Here is a 17,798-nt window from a genome sequence, read left to right as displayed (position 1 = left end):
CTCATCCGTTGCGATCACTTGTGAGACACGGCAAGAAGCACATCAAATGCCACGTGCCCGGGTTGTCGACGGGCAATGTCGTAGAGTCGCAGGGTGTATTCGCATGTCGTGGTCCATGCACAATACTGGAATGTATTAACAGCCGCCCAGTAGGCTGTTATCACCACTTTTGTATAAGCATGTTTTCGCTGTTATTTTCGCTTTACTTTTTTCTATTTTTTGTTTCCTTCCTATTCTCGGCAAGCTCACAACGCGAGAACAGATGGTTCGTCATGGAAGGACCACATCAAGGAAGGAGCACTTCACAGCCTGGCTCTTTCCCCATGCCGTGCTATTCGTTGCTCATCGTTCTTGCCGAAGCAAAATCCGACCAAGCGTGATGGGAAAGAGCTACAGGCACAACAAATAAAGCAAAATGGACTAAAAACAAGTAGAAAACAGAAAGGAGTCGCCGTGGGAAAGAGGCGTGGAAGCACCTGCCGTTGTAAAAAAACGGGCAAGAATGCAGGGGGTTGTCCCACATCTCGCCGCAGCCAGAACTGCCCCAAAGTACATGTCGTCATCTGTCGCCGGACAACAACAACAACAATAACAACAAGGTCGACGACGACAATAACAACAAAGAACAGCAACGAACAAAGAAACGTGTACCACACACGTCGTGCGACATTACCGGCTGCCAACACCTAGTGCCCAGAGTTGGGATGGCTGTCCAACGAACGCCCGTTTGTACCTCTGGCGTAGTTCGGCTTATGTCGATCTTCATCGATCACTTTGTGCCATGTGCCGTGCACTTTGGTGGCGACGACGACTGCAGGCTCTGTCCCGCCGCCACCGACAGAGGCGGGCCGATTGCCCCGCCTTCCGGTGTTTTGTTTAGCAATGCCGGGGCGTCCAGCAACTGGCAAGCTCTCGTATGACGTCTTTACGTCTTTGATCGCTTTTTGACCTCTTTTTGAGCTCTTTTGAGCTTTCCTGAGCTCTCGTTGACCTCCTATATAGCCCTCTTCCTATAAACCCCTACTGCCTCCTCAGCCGTGTTCCTCATTGTTGCACGCTCGTTGCGCTTGAACCCTACTGAGACACGATCGAGACACTGCGTCTGTGTTTACTGTCTTCCGATCCCCCGGAATTTTGGTGTCCTTTTGAGGAGCTTCACAGCCCAACATCCTCGCGGGCTACGAACATGGTCGCTACGTCCACCGTGCTGGCCGGTGCTTGGTGGGTGGCTGCGGGCCTCTGTGCCTCCGATAGTACGGCCACGGCCACGAGCTCGGCCGTCAGAGCCCAGTTCACTGTCCCCGAGTCAGCCGATGTCGGCCAGAACTTGCTGCCCTGGATCAACGACCCTGAGGCCATCGACCCGCAGGCTGTGTGCCCTGGCTACATTGCAACGGCCGTGACCTCGAGCGGTGGTCACCACCACGACAGCCACGGCCGCGATGCCAACACCACCGCTTCGGGCGTTGGTGCTACCTTTTCCGCCTACCTGGACCTCGCCGGCGAGCCCTGCCACGTGTACGGCAACGACGTCGAGCACCTGGTGCTGACGCTCGAGCTGCAGGCCGTCGACCGTGTGCGTGTCAACATTGCGCCGCGCTACATTGGTGCCCAGAATGCCTCCTGGTTCGAGCTGCCCGAAGTGCTGGTGCCCACACCGTCCGGGACCTACTCACCGCCGGCCGCAACGTCGTCCAGAGCCGTGAGACACCACGCAGCTTCCGGGGATGCAGCTGCCGGCGGCTCGCTGACGCAGTCGGACCTGGCATTCAGCTGGTCCAACTCGCCCACGTTTGGCTTCGCCCTCACCCGCATCTCCACGGGCGACGTTCTCTTCTCGACCAACGGCACGAAGCTTGTGTACGAGGACCAGTTTATCGAGTTTGTCTCGCCCCTGCCCGAGAACTACAACCTATACGGCCTCGGCGAGGTGATCCACGGTTTCCGTCTCGGCAACAACCTGACGCGCACTATATTTGCCGCCGATGCGGGCGACCCCATTGACGGAAACATTTATGGCAGCCACCCATTCTACCTGGATACGCGCTACTTTGACAAAGCCACCGGCAAGTACGCTGCCAACGCCACGGCCGGTTGCAGCTCGTCGCCGACCGCGTACGAGTCCTACACACATGGCGTCTTCCTCCGCAATGCCCATCCCCAGGAGGTGCTCCTGCGCGAGTCCAACATCACCTGGCGTGCGCTCGGCGGCGAGATCGACCTGTACTTTTACGCCGGCCCCTCTGCCCCCGACGTCATGCAGTCCTACCAGCAGACCACCGTCGGTCTTCCTGCCCTGCAGCAGTACTTTGCCTTTGGCTACCACCAGAGCCGCTGGGGCTACGAGAACTGGACCGTCCTGCAGGGCGTCGTCGACAACTTCAAGGCCGCCGACATCCCGCTCGAGACCATCTGGACGGACATTGACTACATGAACCAGTACCGCGACTTTGACAACGACCAGACGCGCTTCGGCTATGCCGAGGGCGCCGACTTCCTCCGCCGCCTGCACACCAATGGCCAGCACTACGTCCCCATTGTGGACTCGGCCATCTACGTGCCCAACCCCAGCAACAAGAGCGACGCCTACCCCGTCTTCGACCGCGGCGTCGCTGCCGACGCCTTTCTGCTCAACCCCAATGGCTCGCTCTACATTGGCCAGGTCTGGCCGGGCTACACCGTCTTCCCCGACTGGATCGGCGCTGTGCTCAACGGCTCCGGCGCCTTTGGCTGGTGGACCAACGAGGTCGTCAACTGGCACAAGAACGTGTCCTTTGACGGCATCTGGATCGACATGTCCGAGGTCTCGTCGTTTTGCGTCGGCTCCTGCGGCAGCAACAACCTGACGCTCAACCCCGTCCACCCCAGCTTCCTGCTGCCCGGCGAGCCCAACAACCTCATCACCCAGTTTCCCGAGGGCTTCAACATCACCAACAGCACAGAGGCGTCGTCGGCGTCGTCTGTCGCGTCGTCGCAGGCTGCGGCCACCTCGACGCCCGCCTCGCCGTCGACGAGCACCACGTACCTCCGCACAACGGCGACGCCCGGCACCCGCAACGTCAATTACCCGCCCTACGTCATCAACAACGTCCAGGGCGACTTGGCTGTGCATGCCGTCAGCCCCAACGCGACGCACCACGGCGGCGTGCTCGAGTACGACACCCACAACCTCTACGGCCACCAGATTCTGAATGCCACCTACAATGCCCTGCTGTCCGTCTTCCCCGGCAAGCGGCCCTTCATCATCGGACGCTCGACGTTTGCCGGCTCTGGTAAATGGGCTGGCCACTGGGGCGGCGACAACACCAGCTTGTGGGCCTACATGGTCTTTTCCATCGCCCAGGCGCTCTCTTTCTCCGTCTTTGGGGTCCCCATGTTCGGCGTCGACACCTGCGGTTTCAACGGCAACTCCGACATGGAGCTGTGCGCCCGCTGGATGCAGCTGTCTGCCTTCTTCCCCTTTTACCGCAACCACAACACCCTGAGCGCCATTTCACAGGAACCCTATGTGTGGGCCGCGGTCGCCGACGCCTCGCGGACTGCCATGGCCATCCGCTACAGCCTGCTGCCGTACATGTATACGCTCTTTGCCGACGCCCACGACACCGGCGCCCCAGTCATGCGGGCCCTGGCCTGGGAGTTCCCCACCGAGCCCTGGCTGGCCAGTGCCGATCTCCAGTTCATGCTGGGCCCGGCCCTGCTGGTCACACCGTGTCTCGAGCAGGGCGCAACGACGGTGAATGGCGTGTTCCCGGGCGGTTCGAGCAGCGGCTCCGGCAGCTCCGGCAGCTCTTCCGGTTCGGCTTCGGACACGCTCTGGTACGACTGGTACAACCAGACCGCCGTCAATTCGTCTTGGGTGGCGCCTGGCAACAATGTCACCATCGACGCGCCCCTTGGCCACATTCCCGTCTTTGTCCGCGGTGGCCACGTCCTGCCCATGCAGAAGCCCGGCATGACGACTGCCGAATCACGCGCCAACGATTGGAACCTACTGGTTGCCCTAGACGCCAAGGGCGGCGCGGTGGGCAAGCTGTACCTCGACGACGGCGAGAGCGTGCACCCCAACGCAACGACCTGGGTGCACTTTGCGGCATCGTCGGGCCAGCTGACGGCGACGTCCACTGGTAACTACACCTCGAGCGGCAGCAGCAGTGGCAGTGGCAGCGCCCCTGCTCTGGCCAACGTCACCATCATGGGTGTGGCCTGCCAACCATCCAACGTCTCGTGGAATGGCACTGCCCTCAAGAACACCCAGTGGACCTACGGCAAGAGCACGCAGCTCCTGCAGGTCACTGGCCTGCAGGACAGCACCAGTGCAGGTATCTGGGACGGCAAGTGGAACCTGTCCTGGGCATAGGGCGTCGGCGAAGACGTCCAGTCTAGGATTTTGGCTGAGATGGAGTAGCAACGAATTTTTCACCTAATGAACCTCCTTTCGTTGGAACGGTTATGCTCGACTTTCTTTCCTTGGTTCGCACGGTTTTGGACACTCCTTCCTAATGCTTTAGTCTAAACAAAGTCGTTCCGTTGCATGCCAGCTCATCTTTAAATAGATTTCATATTTATTTCGGTCGTAAAATAGGCAATATGAACGGAGAACGTGCATTTGCTTGGTCCCATTGTTCCTTGCGTTTTTGTCCCTCAAGAACCGAACTACAATGCAAGCAACATCTTTCATGTCTCAGAGAAGATTGTCCTGCTGCTGCTTCTGCCGCCGCAGCTCGTCCCGGAAGGCGTTGCCGGTACTGCCGCTGTCGTTGTTGGCCCGCGGCCGGTTGGCGTCATCGAACCGCTCGTCCGTCGGCGTGCCAGCCAGGCTGCCAAGATCGCTGTCGCGGCGGGGCCGCTGGGGCGCCGACCAATGGTCACCCGAAAGCGTCAGCGTGGGCGGTCCACCGGCGGGCGCTCCACGCGGCGCATCGGCATAGGGCGACGACGGCCCACGGCCACCAACATTGGTGTTGGACCACGACATGCCAAAGTCGTCGTAGCCGTCGTCGTTGCCGTCGTCGTTGCCGCGGTTGCCGCCGCTGCCGCTGCCATTCTTGCGTGCTTCGCGGTTCTGCAGGTCAATCGCGTCCTTGCTGTCCAGGTTGACGGCGCCGACACGCTGGCGCCTCGACTTGCGCACACCATAGCCCTTGGATTGCCCGAGCTCGCCCAGCTTGCCAAACCGCGAGCGGCCCATGACGTTGCCAAGGCCGATGCGGCGCGTGCGGTGGTTCCAGATGCACGTGCCAATCAGCATCAGGGCAACGAAGCCCAGAATGCACGGCAGACCAATGTAGAGGGCCATCCCCGACGGCGCCTCGGCCGGCTTCTGGCGGTACGGCTGCGGGTTGGCCACGGTGACGACGGGGCCGGCAACGTGCGTGCTGTTGTTGCCCGTGGACAGGTAGGCCATCGAGATCCGAATGTTGACACCTGCCGAGGTGGCACCGGAGAGCAACGACTTCTCCACGTCCCACGCGTAAAACGACCAGCCGGCCGCAAGGGTGCCGGACGAAAAGGCCTGTGTAGTGATGGCGCCCGTGGTGTCGTTGAAGAAGTTGCCTGTAATAATGACGGTCGTGTTGGGCATGGCCGAGAAAAAGCTGGGGTCCCAGGTGACTGATGGGGTGTTAGCCATGTTTGCCAGATGAGCCACATTTTCCTGTATCCTGCCGTCTATGGTTTTTCTATGTGCAAGCTCACTATACGCAACGTACCGTAGTATGTGATGCCTGGGTTCAGGGTGGTGCCGTTGGACGGCGCGCAGAATGGCGCGAGGTCGCCGTTGGCATTGTTGCACACGGGGAACGAGCCGGCGCCGTTGGTGGCCGTGGCCTCGGGCTGTTCGGTGGAGGAGGCCGTGCCGCTGACAGTGGGCTTGGCCGAGAGCACGGTGGGCGTGCCGCTGATTGTCGTCAGGAGGGGCGTGATGGTCTTGGGTGTGCCGTTGCTGTCGACCGACACCCAGGCGTTGGTGGGTGCCAGCGGGGCTGTCGTGGTATCAGCAGCAGGAGCCGGGACCGGCGCTGGAGAGGCATGGACGGCGCTGGCCGCAGCCAGCATGGCCGCCAAAAGACGGCGATATGAAGGCATTTTGGCGTTCGAGATGTCGATTGTTGAAGAAAGCGTCGGATGTAGAGAATGATGTAGTGTAAACAGAGAATAGCGATTGGGCACGCGTTTCGAAGCAGGCCGCAAAACGCAAAAGAACAAGACGCGTCAAAGTCGACGCAAGTGGTATATCGTACACGTCGTACGCGATGATGCTGGAAAACGAAGGGACGTGCTTGAAAAAGCGACTGGGGAAGAAACCCGCAAGATGCGCAGAGCTGCTGCAATGAACGAGTGGTGCAACGAAGCTCAGCGAGCGCGAACTGGTATCGACGCAGCTGGGGAAAGCAACAAGGAGAGGCCGAGAGGGAGGGACAAACGTGACGAACGCAAAGCAACGAAAACGAGGGAGAAGAAAGAGAGACAAAACGAAAAGAAAAACAAGGACGTGATGTCCAGGAAAGGAAGAGTACGGCGAAGAGAGCGTTCCTGCCGCCGCTCACCACGAACCGGGGATTGGCGCGGAAGTCGCGCGTTGCAGTGGCTCCAACATACCTTCCCCCTAATTAAACTTTACAAGCCCGCAGTTCAGAAAGAATGGACACAGTGGAGACGGAGACTTCGGTCGACTAATAAAAAAGCTTCCCTTTACGGCAAGAGCTAGTCACATTGCGAGAAAATGGCAGGCACGCATTTTACCCCTTTTCTGATTTGCTCCGATCGCGATCGCGAGGCAAGAGCGACAGCGAGAGAACTACAGGGTAGCACAACGGCAGGAACGAACAAGGCAAAGTGTCCAGAGTATCTGCAAATCCGCAGCAAATGTCACGTCGAAAAAACAAGAATGCAATTATCCGGGAAGAAAATGTTGGAGAATAACAAAAACAAAACGCAGCCTATGTGTCTATATATACAAAGCTCATGCCCGTGCAGATTTTTGTTTCAAAATATCAACTCCGTTCACCTGGTGGGCAGACGGCCTGCCGGCCGAGCCCGGACAGCCTGCATCGCCTAATGCCGCCGCTTCTTTTTCTTCTTCTCGCCAAAGGCCTCGTCGTACACCTCGGCCACCGTCGTGTCGCCCGGTTTCCGCTTGGACGACGGCGCCTTGCTGCTCTTGATGCTCACCGTCGTGCTGCTGCCCTTCTTCGTGCCGCCGCCGTTCTGCATGGCCGCGGCCACCTGCCGCTCGGCCTCCTCCCAGCCCGGCACATCACCCTCCTCGACCTCGTACTGGTCGAGGGGCAGGGCGTTGATCAGCTCGCGCTGCTTGCGCCGGCGCACCTTTTCCTCGTCCTCATCGTCGCTGGCCACCTCGTCATCGTCATTCTCATCCTCGTCCTCTGCAACACCCAAGCTCTTCTTGCCGGCCTTGGCGTTGAGCTCATCCGCAATCGACAGAGACAATGGCTTGAACTTGTCGTCCACCACCTCGTCGTCGTGCACACCCGTTGCGTCCGCGCGAGACACGCCCAGGGGACCGCGTGCTGCGCGCGGCATCTCGGCCTCGACGGCGGCGGCGACAATGGTGGCAAAGTGGCTCGTGACCTTGCGAAGAATCTTGATGAACATGGCCATCAGCTGCGAGACGGGCAGCGTCAAGTCGGCCGACACCGTGTCCATGTCCTTGCGCTGCAGACCGATGCCCAGCAGGATGCCCTGCATGACACCCGTGAGCTCGACACCGGCCTTGGTGTTGCGCCCCTCGCCATTGGCAGCGGCCGCAGCCACACCCGGCAGCTTGGGCGCGCCCAGCCGGCCCGTAAAGTACAGGTGGGCGACCGTCGGCACCAGGTCGAGAATCAGATGGTAGTCGAGCATGTTGTTCGCATACGACTCCAAGCGCTTCAGGTCAAACGGCGTCAGCAGCGCGTCCAGTTCGGCCTTGGTCAGGGCCGGCGGTGCGCCGCCGTGGGCAGCGTCGTCCTGGTCGGCGAAGCGTGCCGCACCAATGCGCGCGGCCTCACTGATGCTCAGTGCAAACACAGAGCTAAAGTCGCGGAACTGGAAGGACAGCAGCGACAGGTAGCGCCGGTGGAAGTCGCGCGAGAAGGCGCCCAGCCACGAAGCGTCGCCGCTCGTGGCGCTGGACTCGAGCGGCCGCAGCATGACACACGTGTGCTCGCCCGTCAGCTCGTTGGCCGTCTGGCGCAGGTACACGGGTGCAAACGAGGCGCGCTTCCAAAACTTGAGCAGTTCGCCCGTCAGGCCGTAGCTGACACCAACGTAGTCCAGTGCGGGCGGCCGGCTCTCAGACAGGCGCGAAAACAGCGGCGGCATCGACTGGATGTCGCGCACCTTGACATTGTCGTCTTCGAGCAGCGAGGTCTGCGCCAGCTCCGCGTCGGTCACGCGCTTCATGGTCGCAGACGCGCCGTGGTTCTCGAGGGTGTCCAAGTCCGCCTCCGACAGGTTCGTAAACTTGCCGCCGTAGTGGTCGCACAGCAGCTCCAAAGCGCGCGCCCCGTATCCGCTGCGCACGTAGTTGGGGTTTGTGGCGATGCGGACAATGCGTGCGCCGGACAGCGACGCAAAGCCGTCGTCCTGGAACTGCTGGCTCACGAGCCAGGGAATCAGGTCACCCGCGGGGCGCGTACCGCGGCTGAGGGCATTGAGCACGCTCTCGCGGCTGATGCGGCCTTCAAGCGCCACCTGGATGACACAGAGCGGCTCAGGCAGGCGGCTGCTGTCCTCGGAGATGGGCGGCACCAACACGAAAAGCTCGTGGGCGGGGGCGTCGCTCATCAGCTGCAGATCGTCGGGCGTGTTTTTGTAGTGACTGGAGACGTAGAGGGCGACCATTTGCTGGAGGAAGCGCTCGGACACGGCGTGGAAGGAGAAGAGGGTGTCGCGGTTCACCTGCAGGAGCTCGCACGACGACGGTGCTGGGCTGCCGCCCTGGGCACGCGGCAACTTGGCGTCGAGACACAGCACGGTGTTGAGCCAGCTTTCGACGGCGTCGCCCTGGGCGTACCGGATGGGCTCCGAGAGTGTGATTTCACGCAACGTCCGCGCCCCACCGAGGCCACCGCCCTGGTAGTCGAAGGGATCTTGCACCTTGGCGGCGCGGCCCGTCGACCGGTCAGCCACGGCGGTCTTGCTGTCCTTGGACGCGGGCCTGCTGCCGCCACGCGATTGCTCACGCAGCTGCTTGATCAGCTTGAGCGACAGTGAACGACCGGTACCCTCGTACCCGTTAATGGTGGACGCCATGAAGACGAGGTACGGGCCCATGAGCTTGCGCACAAGCGGCAGCGGGATGGCGGCGGCCTCGTCAATGACCAGCAGCTCGGCCTGGCCCAGAACGTGAGCGTCCTGGGGACGGATGTACTGGATGGTCTGGCGGTGGTTGCGGTGGATGTTGACGCGGACAACGGGCTTGTTGGCGAGGTCCGGGTTGGTGGACTGGATGATGGTGTAGTCGACGTGGTCGAGGTAGCCGAGGGCATCGAAGCCGCGGAAGACAAAGTCGAAGAGGGTCTTGAGGTTCTCGGGGGAGGGCGATGTAATGAAGATGTTGGCATAGCCGTGCGCCACAGCGGCAGCCACGGCAACACCCATGGCGGCCGACTTGCCGCGACCGCGGGCGGCCGTCAGCGCCACAGTGCCCTGCAGGGACTTCTCGGCGAGGGCGTCGGTGAAGGTCAGGAGGGCCTGGGCCTGGTCGAGAGTGCGGGCGAGGGGCACAAGGCTGCCGATGGGTGGGGTGTCGCTCAGCGAGTCCTTGAGCTCGGCGAGCTTGCGTGTGTTCTCGGAACGCGAGCCGCCCTCGCCGCTGCCATCCTCGTCGTCGTCGTCGTCGTCGCTCGGGGGTGGCAGCGGCTTGACCTCCTTGCCCTGTGATATGGGCAGCACGTTGAGCTCATCGTCAATAACGAGGCAGGCGTCGCAGCCGCCGAGCGACAGGATGAAGCGCTCGTTGAAGCGCGGCACGACGTCGGTGTGGGCTTCGGTGCGGTAGCGCGAGTGGACGTCCATGGTCATGGTGTAGAGTTGGCGCAGACTGGTCATGCTCTTGAGCAGCAGCACGACCAAGCCGCCGCCCTCGACGGTCTCGACGGTGCGGGCCAGCATGTTGGGGGTCAGGGCCTCAAAGTCCTGGAGGATGCACATGCCGTAGGTGTTGCCGAGAATCTTGTCGGTCTCCTTGTAATAGACATAGCGAATGTCATGGAGCGTGACAAACAGCTCAAAGGGGTCGTTGGTGTTGGCCTCGCGAACACCGCGCTTGACCTCCTTCTTGATCTTGGCCTCGCGCTTCTTGCGGTGGCTCGTAAAGTCGAGCAGCTTCTTCTTGTAGGCCCAGAGCACAGACTTGTTCCTGGGCGTGACACCGGCCGAGGAGGAGCTTCCGCTGGCGACATCCATGCTGGACATGATGTAGTGCAGGTGCACGATCACGTCCTTTGCGCGGTCGCCGACGACGACGAAGATGCTGCGCTTCTTGCTCTGGACGCCATTGCGGATGAGCGTCGGGATGCGGGCGTCGACGGCTTTTCGAGACATTGTGGATGTTGGGTGTGTTGTGACGAAGAAGAGAAAAGGAGGAGGGAGGGAGAGGGAGAAAAGGAGAAAAGGAGACAGGATTCTCCTGAGAACAGATGTCGTCGACAGGGAAGGAAGCAACAAAGTCCACTGGCCAAACAGGAAGGCTCACCTCACAGCTGTTTTGAATTTTCCTAGGTCGCTCTTTCTTACAGAAATTTTGGCGGAGAGTGATGTTCTGCCGGGCGGTCAAGGGGGGCAGAAATGCTGGGCTAGGAAAAGTGGGTCTACCAAAAGGCTTGCACAGTTTGATGGCAAGAACGGCCTGTATGCCAGCCGCGTTTACACGTTAAGGCGATTTATATACATAGATGTGTTTCTTGTTTGGTTTCATGATGCAATGTATGGTATTCCATCCACGTCCACCAGGACCTTTCTATCGTGTATGATGCGACAAGCGATCATGCGCGCGATGCAGGAGACGCAGGGCAAAAGAAGACTAGAAGCGGGGGCACGTCAAGGCAAGGCAAACAGCAGATGCACAAAAAGAAAGGAACAGAACAATTGGAAAGACTTTGAAAAAATGTGCAAATAAAAATAGACAATGGTTCTAAAAATAATACAGACAGGAGAGGTAAAAGAAAAGAGACTAGGTCGTGTCTGACGGTTCCCCGTAACACACGACATTCTTACGTGCGGTCAAGCTTCCGGCGCAGCACACGCGTGCGCTTCATCAGCTTCTTGTACTTCTTCTTCTTCATCCGCAGCTTTCTCTGGCGCCTGACGCTAATGGCCTCCATGCGCGGCAGGTCCGACGTGCCGTCGTGGTACGCCGACGGCAAGCGGTGCCGGCGCACAAGGCCGCTGCCGCGCGGACGCGGCAGCGCCTCCTCGGCGCCCTCCTCAAGGATCTGGGGCGAGTGGGCAACAATGCGCACCTCGCCGTTCTCGTCGAGCTGCTCCTCGATGGTCAGGATGGCCTTGAACACACGGGTGCTGCGCGGTTCGGCATCCTCATCGAGGGGGGCGGCGCTGTTGCCAGTCGACGTCAGCTCGCCGCCGTCCAGCTCAAAGGTGATGGTGCCAGGGGGCGACGAAGTAGTGTCGGCGGCGCCAGTCTCGGCCTCGGCCTCGGCTTCCCCCTCCGCCATCTCTGGCACAGGCGGCGGCGGCGGCTGGAACGGCAGGAACTGGCCCTGCAGGGTGTCGAGCTGCACGTAAATGCCGGCGTCCGAGCCGTCAGCATTCTTGAACTCCAGCTGTGAGGACGACGAGGCAGTGTTGCTCTCGCCGTTGGCGGCGGCCGCGGCGGCCGCGTCGTCCTCGAGCTGCTGCTGCAGCTGCTGGCGGGCGAACCGGGCCTGCTCCTTGGCCTGGCGGGCGCGGGAGCCACGCTGGGCCGGTTGCGTTGTCGTGGCGGCGTTGTCGTTCACAGACAGGCTGGCCATGGGGCCCTCGAGATCGTTGACGGCACGCGACAGCGTGCGGATCACCTCGGAGGACTTGTTGCGGCCGCCGGCGCGGGGCGCAAAGATGGCCGCAAAGGCGTCTTCGGACACGATCTTGGGCAGACTGTGGGTGATGGAGATGGGGCGATGCTGCGAGAAAAAGGTCGATAGGGCGAGGCTCTCGACTGGCAGGTGCTGCGTCGAGGGCACGCTGGGCAGTTTTTGCACCGACGCCCGAGAGGCGTCCTGCTTGGCCTTGCGTTTGCGCTTGAACGAGGAGGAGGAGGAGCTCGACGACGACGAGGAGGAAGAAGAGGACGAGTTCGAGGGCGTGGACGGCACACCCGGAAGGGCTTTGGAGCCGTTGTCTGGGCTGGAAGGCTTCGACGACGAGTAACGACGCTGCTGCGACGGCTGCGGCGTCAGGCTGCGGCTCTGGTGTATTGTTTGGCCGGGCTGCATCTGGCCGACCGAGGCTGCTGTCGATGGTGCTGACCAGTGGCCGGACCGCACGAGGGCAGCGGCCGCCGGTGGTGCAGCGGAAGATGACGCCACCACACGGCGAACCGAGGGAAACATGGTGGGTGGTGACGCGGCGGCGGCGACGGCGGACGAGGACGAGGAGGAAGATGAGCCGATGACAGGAACAGGGATCGACGGTGAGATCGGGGAAGACGAAAAGAAAAGAGAGTCCCAGGCGGACTCACAAAATTACCAATACCCGTCTCAGATCTCAGAACGATCGGAGAGGGGAAAATGACGGGGGTGGGAGGTTGGAGTGAGGTGGTGGTGGTTAGGCGTCCGGCAGACGGAGGATGGAAAGAGGAGGAAAAGCCGAGAAAAACAGAGAAAAGTCGGTATGTGGATGACTAGTTTTTGCGGGTTCGCTGGTCGCTCTATCTCTTTGCTGTGGTTGTAGCTTGTCCACTCACTTTTGCGGGCTTTTTGGCACCTTCCGTGGGGTTCTTCGGGCTTTGGGGGCCGTTTGATGCGAGATTTTGGGAGCATTAGGGGATGTCGACAATGGAGCGGGCGCCAAACTCGGCGGGTATAGGCTGTATTGCCAGGTATACCATCGCCTGAGGCACTCCAAATTGGCCTGTAAAAGAAAAGGTGCAGTTGCTGGCGGCGGCTAATATGTCTTGTGCAGGAGCGCGGGTAGGGGAGAAGCAGGGACGGAAGGGGCGACTTTGGAGGTGGCGCAATGCGGCCCACCAATGACAGGTGACCGCCGTCCCTGAGTGGTTTGCAACATGCCACCAACGACAGGCTGTCGAGGCTACGAACAAGACCAAGAGCGATCGCCAAAGTATACCATCGATGACCAACCGATGGGCTGCCACACAATGACCGTTTGCAGCACCAGACGACAGCCATGATCCCGTTGCTAAAAACAAGTTCGTCGCAGTGTTGCAGGTCGCACGTATGTTGTACAGTCACGCCCAAAGTGACCGGTATTGTGGTAAACTAATAAGATACGAAATTAAAAACCTCCTATGAGGCGTCCAGAATGCCTCACCGTGTCCCGGTTCCCATAAAGTCCCGTTCCTGTCATGAAAAAATGCCGCCAAAGAGGGCCTTCCCTAAATAACAAAAGCTCTCGCACATAGATGTATATAATAGGTCCTCCAATGCTATGCGCCGGTTGCATTCCCTGGTTTGTCAAGAAGAGACAAAGAAGCGAAAAAAAGACACAAGAGACAATGTATGATAAAAGAAGAGCATCAAAAGAAAAAAAATACAGTGGCACAAATGAGAAAAGAGCTTGCTTTATTCCGAGAAGGTCGAAACAAATGAACAGTTGTCATGTCGTCCAACGCCAGCAGCATGAAGATTCTAGCTGGTTGATTAAGAGATACAGAAAGAGGACGCCTGTAGCATCGCTCGGCGTCAGGTAATATATAAAACGGGCAGTCGCAATAACCTGTCCGAGTCTGGTATGTGACCAATATCCAAAAGTATGACGAATATTGGAGACCTGTGACCTGGTCGCGGGGTCGAAGAGAGTGTGCGGCTATGTGCAGGTCTCTGCGTCCAAAACAATCAGCCGTATCCGCCTTGGCTTGGCTTGGCTCGGCTTGGCTCAGCTTGGCTGCGGTTTATATACAGGCCACAATGGCTGACTGGCCAATTCACGCCGCACTGCAAGCCAAGCCAGATAAGCGATCGTAGGAATGGGAGCGTGGTCCATGCCGCGCGTGTGGTGGGTTCACGATGCCGACCTTGTCGATCACGGGAAGCCACGGTGCGAGGGGTCCTGGGGGTTGTGCGGTGGCTGCTGCTGCGGGTTCTGCTGCTGTTGCCGACGACCGGCTTCGCCACGGGCAGCGACCCACTCGGCGTTGCCGCTTTGGCGGCCGTGGACCTCAGCGGGCAGCTTGGTGTCGTCCGAGCTGCTTGTAGGGCGACCTTGGCCGTTGGCGCCACTGGGGCCGGCAACGGAGCCGGGCACCAGGCGCGTGACGGCCTGGGCGATCGAGTTGACGACGTATTGGCGCAGTTGGCGGTCCTCGGCCGAGTCTTCCTTCTCCAATCGGAACCGCTCCTCTTTGCTCATGTTCGTGCGGCGCAGGTTCTTGATCTCGGCCATGATGTAGAGCAGAACGGCCTCGGGGCACTTTGTCCGCTCCAGCGAGAACTCGCTCTTGCGGACGTAGCGCCGGGTGACGTCGGTGGCGCCGTCGATCGAAAAGGCGATGCAGTACGACATCTTCTTACCCCAGCCCTCCGTGTACAGCCGTGGGTTGTCCCAGGACTCCTCGCATGCGTCCACGTGGACCCAGCGCTTCTGGTGCGCGGAGTACACCTCAGTCCACACGTGGTCCTCCGCATTCCACACCCACCGCACGCGGGCGCCGACGGCACGGCACAACATGCTGAAGCAGTTGGCCCACTCGCCACAGCGACCTCGGCGCGTCTGCAGCAGCCGCCAGACGTCGCTATACCGCGGGAAGCGCTCGTAGGCGCCGCATGCATGGTTGGAACAACGGTACAATTCGACAAGCAAGGCACCGCATGCGCTCTCCTCGGGGGTGGGCCGTGTATTGCCTTGGCCAACGGTGAGAGAGAAGCAGACGGGACATGGCGGGTTGTTGACCCAGGAAAAGAAGGACCGCTTAAACCATCTGGAGAGAGGTCAGTCAGTATTGGTAAAAATAGGCAGCGGTCAACGAAAAGCAGGTGGCTTGCCCGACAAGGGCCGGGGGGAATCATACCTTAATAGAGCACGAACAACACAGTCCTGGTAACCCCACACAGGTTGACGGCCGTCACCCATACTCTCGGCCTCGGCACGGAAGACTTGGGACTCTTCGTCGGCCTCGCTGTATATCCGGTCAAGTGGGATCACCTGCAGCGCCTCGTCGAGCAGACCCGGGTTCTCGTATTTTAATGGTGTTGTGGACAGTGTCACAAGAAGGCTTCGAAACTGTTGTTCGCGGTCGTTTGGTGGGCGCGGGATCATCGGCAGGTTGCGTAATGAGGAGTAGGATGGCGGTGTGGGCGGGGCAACAGTAGAGGAAGACGAGGCGGAGGAAGACGACGCAAAGCTGTCACCGTTGCCGTGTGCCATGGGTGAGGCAAAGCGGTCGCCGCCGTGCGAGGTCGATGGCCGGCCGGGGGACGAGGGGTCTGCGGAGAGCGCACGTAGGTTGTTGGAGGAGGCGGCCTCGCGTGGTGACGGCGAATCGCCCCGACGTGACCGTGCTTCTGTCAGGTGGTTTAACCGACGGGTGCGTAGCAACTGCTCGAACCGCAGGCGGAGGTCGTGAGCCCATTCCTCACCGAAATCATCGTCGACGCCCGCAGGCGTTCGTGCTTGGCCAGATGCCATGATGGCGTGTGTGTGTGTGGTTGTGTGTTGAGAGGAAAGGGAAACAAAATGGATACGGCTGCTGCCTGTCGACTATGGGGAGTCAATCAGGGTCGGGAAGAGCGACGAGCCAGGCGGAGAGAAAAGTCAGCCAAAGGCAGACAACGCGCGGCTCTCTTCTAGTGGTGCCTGAAAATACGATGCGTGTATGTGGTGCCAGAAGGAGGCTGGAGGCGATGTTGTGTGTCGAAAGAGTTGTTACACAAGGCAAGAGGGAAATGCTTGCAATTGTCCACTGCTATGTCGTGGTTGGCAATTTGTGTTTCCGTCGTCTATCGCGGTCGATGCGTGGTAATGGTTGGTCGATTCCGCGCAGAGGCAGATGATGCAGCCACTACTCGTCCGCAAGCCAATGGGACAAGGTGTGCACACGCAGATGCAATGATTGCGTGGGTAGCGCAAGGATGCGTGATTCCGTGATCCGTGATCCGTGATCCGTGACCCACGATCGAGTGGAGCGTTGCTCAGATATGAAAGGTGGTTGCTGTCTCGTGGGATTTCGTTCAGTTCAATGTCGTCGTTCGGTCTGTACATATGGTTGCATCTATGTCGTAAATTCGTCTCGTTCTCTGCCGAAGTCGAAGAAGACGGGATCGCTATGCCTCAAACAAAAAAGACCAAACCGGCAACGGGCTGCAAGAAATCCAAAACGAGCGGACGCCGTGAAGAACGGAGGCAGTATGAGATATCCAAGCTGGGGCTGAAGTACTCCAGGTAGCCGTTGTTGTGTCTTGGACCGTCGAAATGTCGTCGCCGCCGGTGGATGCCGTGATTCCCTGCGGTCGTCAATGTCGTGCACCTCTATAGGATTTGATTTGCCATTCGCAGGCCGCAATTCGTCGTCGTTCCTCCTCCACGCCGTCGTGCCGCAGAGTTGTTCAAGTCAAGATCGAGTCGAATTGTTCCGGGGAGAGAGCAGCGGACGAAGGAGAAGTAAATGGAAACGAGAAAGACCGGAGAGAAGAGGCGAAGCGTCGAGACTGGGACGTCGGCAGATGTTAGACGCGGAGCGGTGGAGTCGAAGTACAAGGCGTGGATGAGAAAGAATATGGACGAAGAGGAAAAGGGAAATGCGGGTTGGGTGTGGGAGAGAAGAGAGAGGGTATGAGAAAGAGTTCGTCGCCTGGGATCAAGGCCGAGTCGTCTGTGGGCACAAAGAAGCGGAAGGAATACGAATGGAGGTTCGAGATGGGGAAAGGAAGGAGAGACCGAGAGGCAGGCAATGATGGGAAAGAAGCGTACGAAGTGCAGCTGGGTACCGTCGATGACTACCTAGCGCTGTCGTCAGTCTTGCCTTTTTGGTAGGGTTGTCTTTTTGTCTGCTGCCTTCCGAAGCGTAGGCGGCCGGAAAAAGCAGCCACGGACTGGGGAATGGGGCTGCATAGGGGGGGAAGAAGGGGGGGTGGGTGGAAACGGCCGATGGCGATGGATGGCGAACAAGCGTACGTATGCGCCTCTCCAAGGCAAGAGCGACGGACGAGCTTGCGTGTCTTGCCTTGTCTCGCCTGCTGCGCTACGCCATACTACGAGTACGACGGTGGGTTATTGTAGGAGGTCTTATTGTTTCTATTATAATTGGGCAAGATATTCTGTATGTCTAGACGAATCCCCATTTATTGATTGTCTTTTGAATTTCCCAGAATACAAAGATAGTTGTTCGTCAGGGCCTGCCAGGCGAGATGCTACAGGGCTGTCTGCCAACAGGGAAGGTGCGCTAGCATCTGGAATGGCAGTTCGGCTGTTGTATCGAGTATCTTTTGTGTGTGTATACCGCAAAAAGGTACTTGGTAAGGCTGCCTCTGTTTGAGCCTCAGTATGCGATTTGTACTTTGCTTTCCATTTATATTCTCCGTTTCCCTCTCCAAGCCACACGATAGCACACGTCTTTGCTGAATTCTTGAGGCTACCGTCCCGAGGCTGCAGTTGTTGCGTGCTGTAGCGCAGAGAAT

At 59.5% G+C, this 17,798-nt stretch overlaps 6 protein-coding genes across 6 annotated transcripts; 3 read left to right on the top strand and 3 right to left on the bottom strand.

The window, feature by feature from the left end:
* Positions 1-1,186: 1,186 nt before the first annotated feature.
* Positions 1,187-4,360, top strand: SPSK_04895 (alpha-glucosidase; the record flags this gene model as incomplete). Its single annotated transcript, XM_016731655.1, has 1 exon — positions 1,187-4,360. The coding sequence occupies one exon, from the start codon at positions 1,187-1,189 to the stop codon at positions 4,358-4,360; it is 3,174 nt and encodes a 1,057-aa protein (XP_016583554.1).
* A 324-nt stretch (positions 4,361-4,684) lies between these two features.
* Positions 4,685-6,087, bottom strand: SPSK_05278 (uncharacterized protein; the record flags this gene model as incomplete). The annotated part of the gene is made up of 2 exons (XM_016732028.1): positions 4,685-5,613; positions 5,712-6,087. The coding sequence occupies 2 exons, from the start codon at positions 6,085-6,087 to the stop codon at positions 4,685-4,687; spliced, it is 1,305 nt and encodes a 434-aa protein (XP_016583553.1).
* Positions 6,088-6,313: 226 nt separating this feature from the next.
* SPSK_05677 (uncharacterized protein) lies at positions 6,314-6,709 on the top strand (the record flags this gene model as incomplete). The annotated part of the gene is made up of 1 exon (XM_016732418.1): positions 6,314-6,709. The coding sequence occupies one exon, from the start codon at positions 6,314-6,316 to the stop codon at positions 6,707-6,709; it is 396 nt and encodes a 131-aa protein (XP_016583552.1).
* Positions 6,710-7,059: 350 nt separating this feature from the next.
* SPSK_04850 (uncharacterized protein) lies at positions 7,060-10,728 on the top strand (the record flags this gene model as incomplete). Its single annotated transcript, XM_016731612.1, has 3 exons — positions 7,060-9,126; positions 9,268-9,846; positions 9,898-10,728. 3 exons carry the CDS (start codon positions 7,060-7,062, stop codon positions 10,726-10,728), a joined length of 3,477 nt encoding a protein of 1,158 aa, XP_016583551.1.
* Positions 10,729-11,219: 491 nt separating this feature from the next.
* SPSK_05300 (uncharacterized protein) lies at positions 11,220-12,557 on the bottom strand (the record flags this gene model as incomplete). Its single annotated transcript, XM_016732050.1, has 1 exon — positions 11,220-12,557. The coding sequence occupies one exon, from the start codon at positions 12,555-12,557 to the stop codon at positions 11,220-11,222; it is 1,338 nt and encodes a 445-aa protein (XP_016583550.1).
* Positions 12,558-14,208: 1,651 nt separating this feature from the next.
* On the bottom strand, positions 14,209-15,810 carry SPSK_05200 (peptide-N4-(N-acetyl-beta-glucosaminyl)asparagine amidase; the record flags this gene model as incomplete). Its single annotated transcript, XM_016731950.1, has 2 exons — positions 14,209-15,103; positions 15,194-15,810. 2 exons carry the CDS (start codon positions 15,808-15,810, stop codon positions 14,209-14,211), a joined length of 1,512 nt encoding a protein of 503 aa, XP_016583549.1.
* Positions 15,811-17,798: the final 1,988 nt, after the last annotated feature.

Source organism: Sporothrix schenckii (assembly GCF_000961545.1).
Source record: "Sporothrix schenckii 1099-18 chromosome Unknown Cont49, whole genome shotgun sequence".
NCBI classification, from domain to species: domain Eukaryota; kingdom Fungi; phylum Ascomycota; class Sordariomycetes; order Ophiostomatales; family Ophiostomataceae; genus Sporothrix; species Sporothrix schenckii.
The sequence above is the reverse complement of the archived record's forward strand: the minus strand, read 5'-3'. Positions and strand labels throughout refer to the sequence as shown.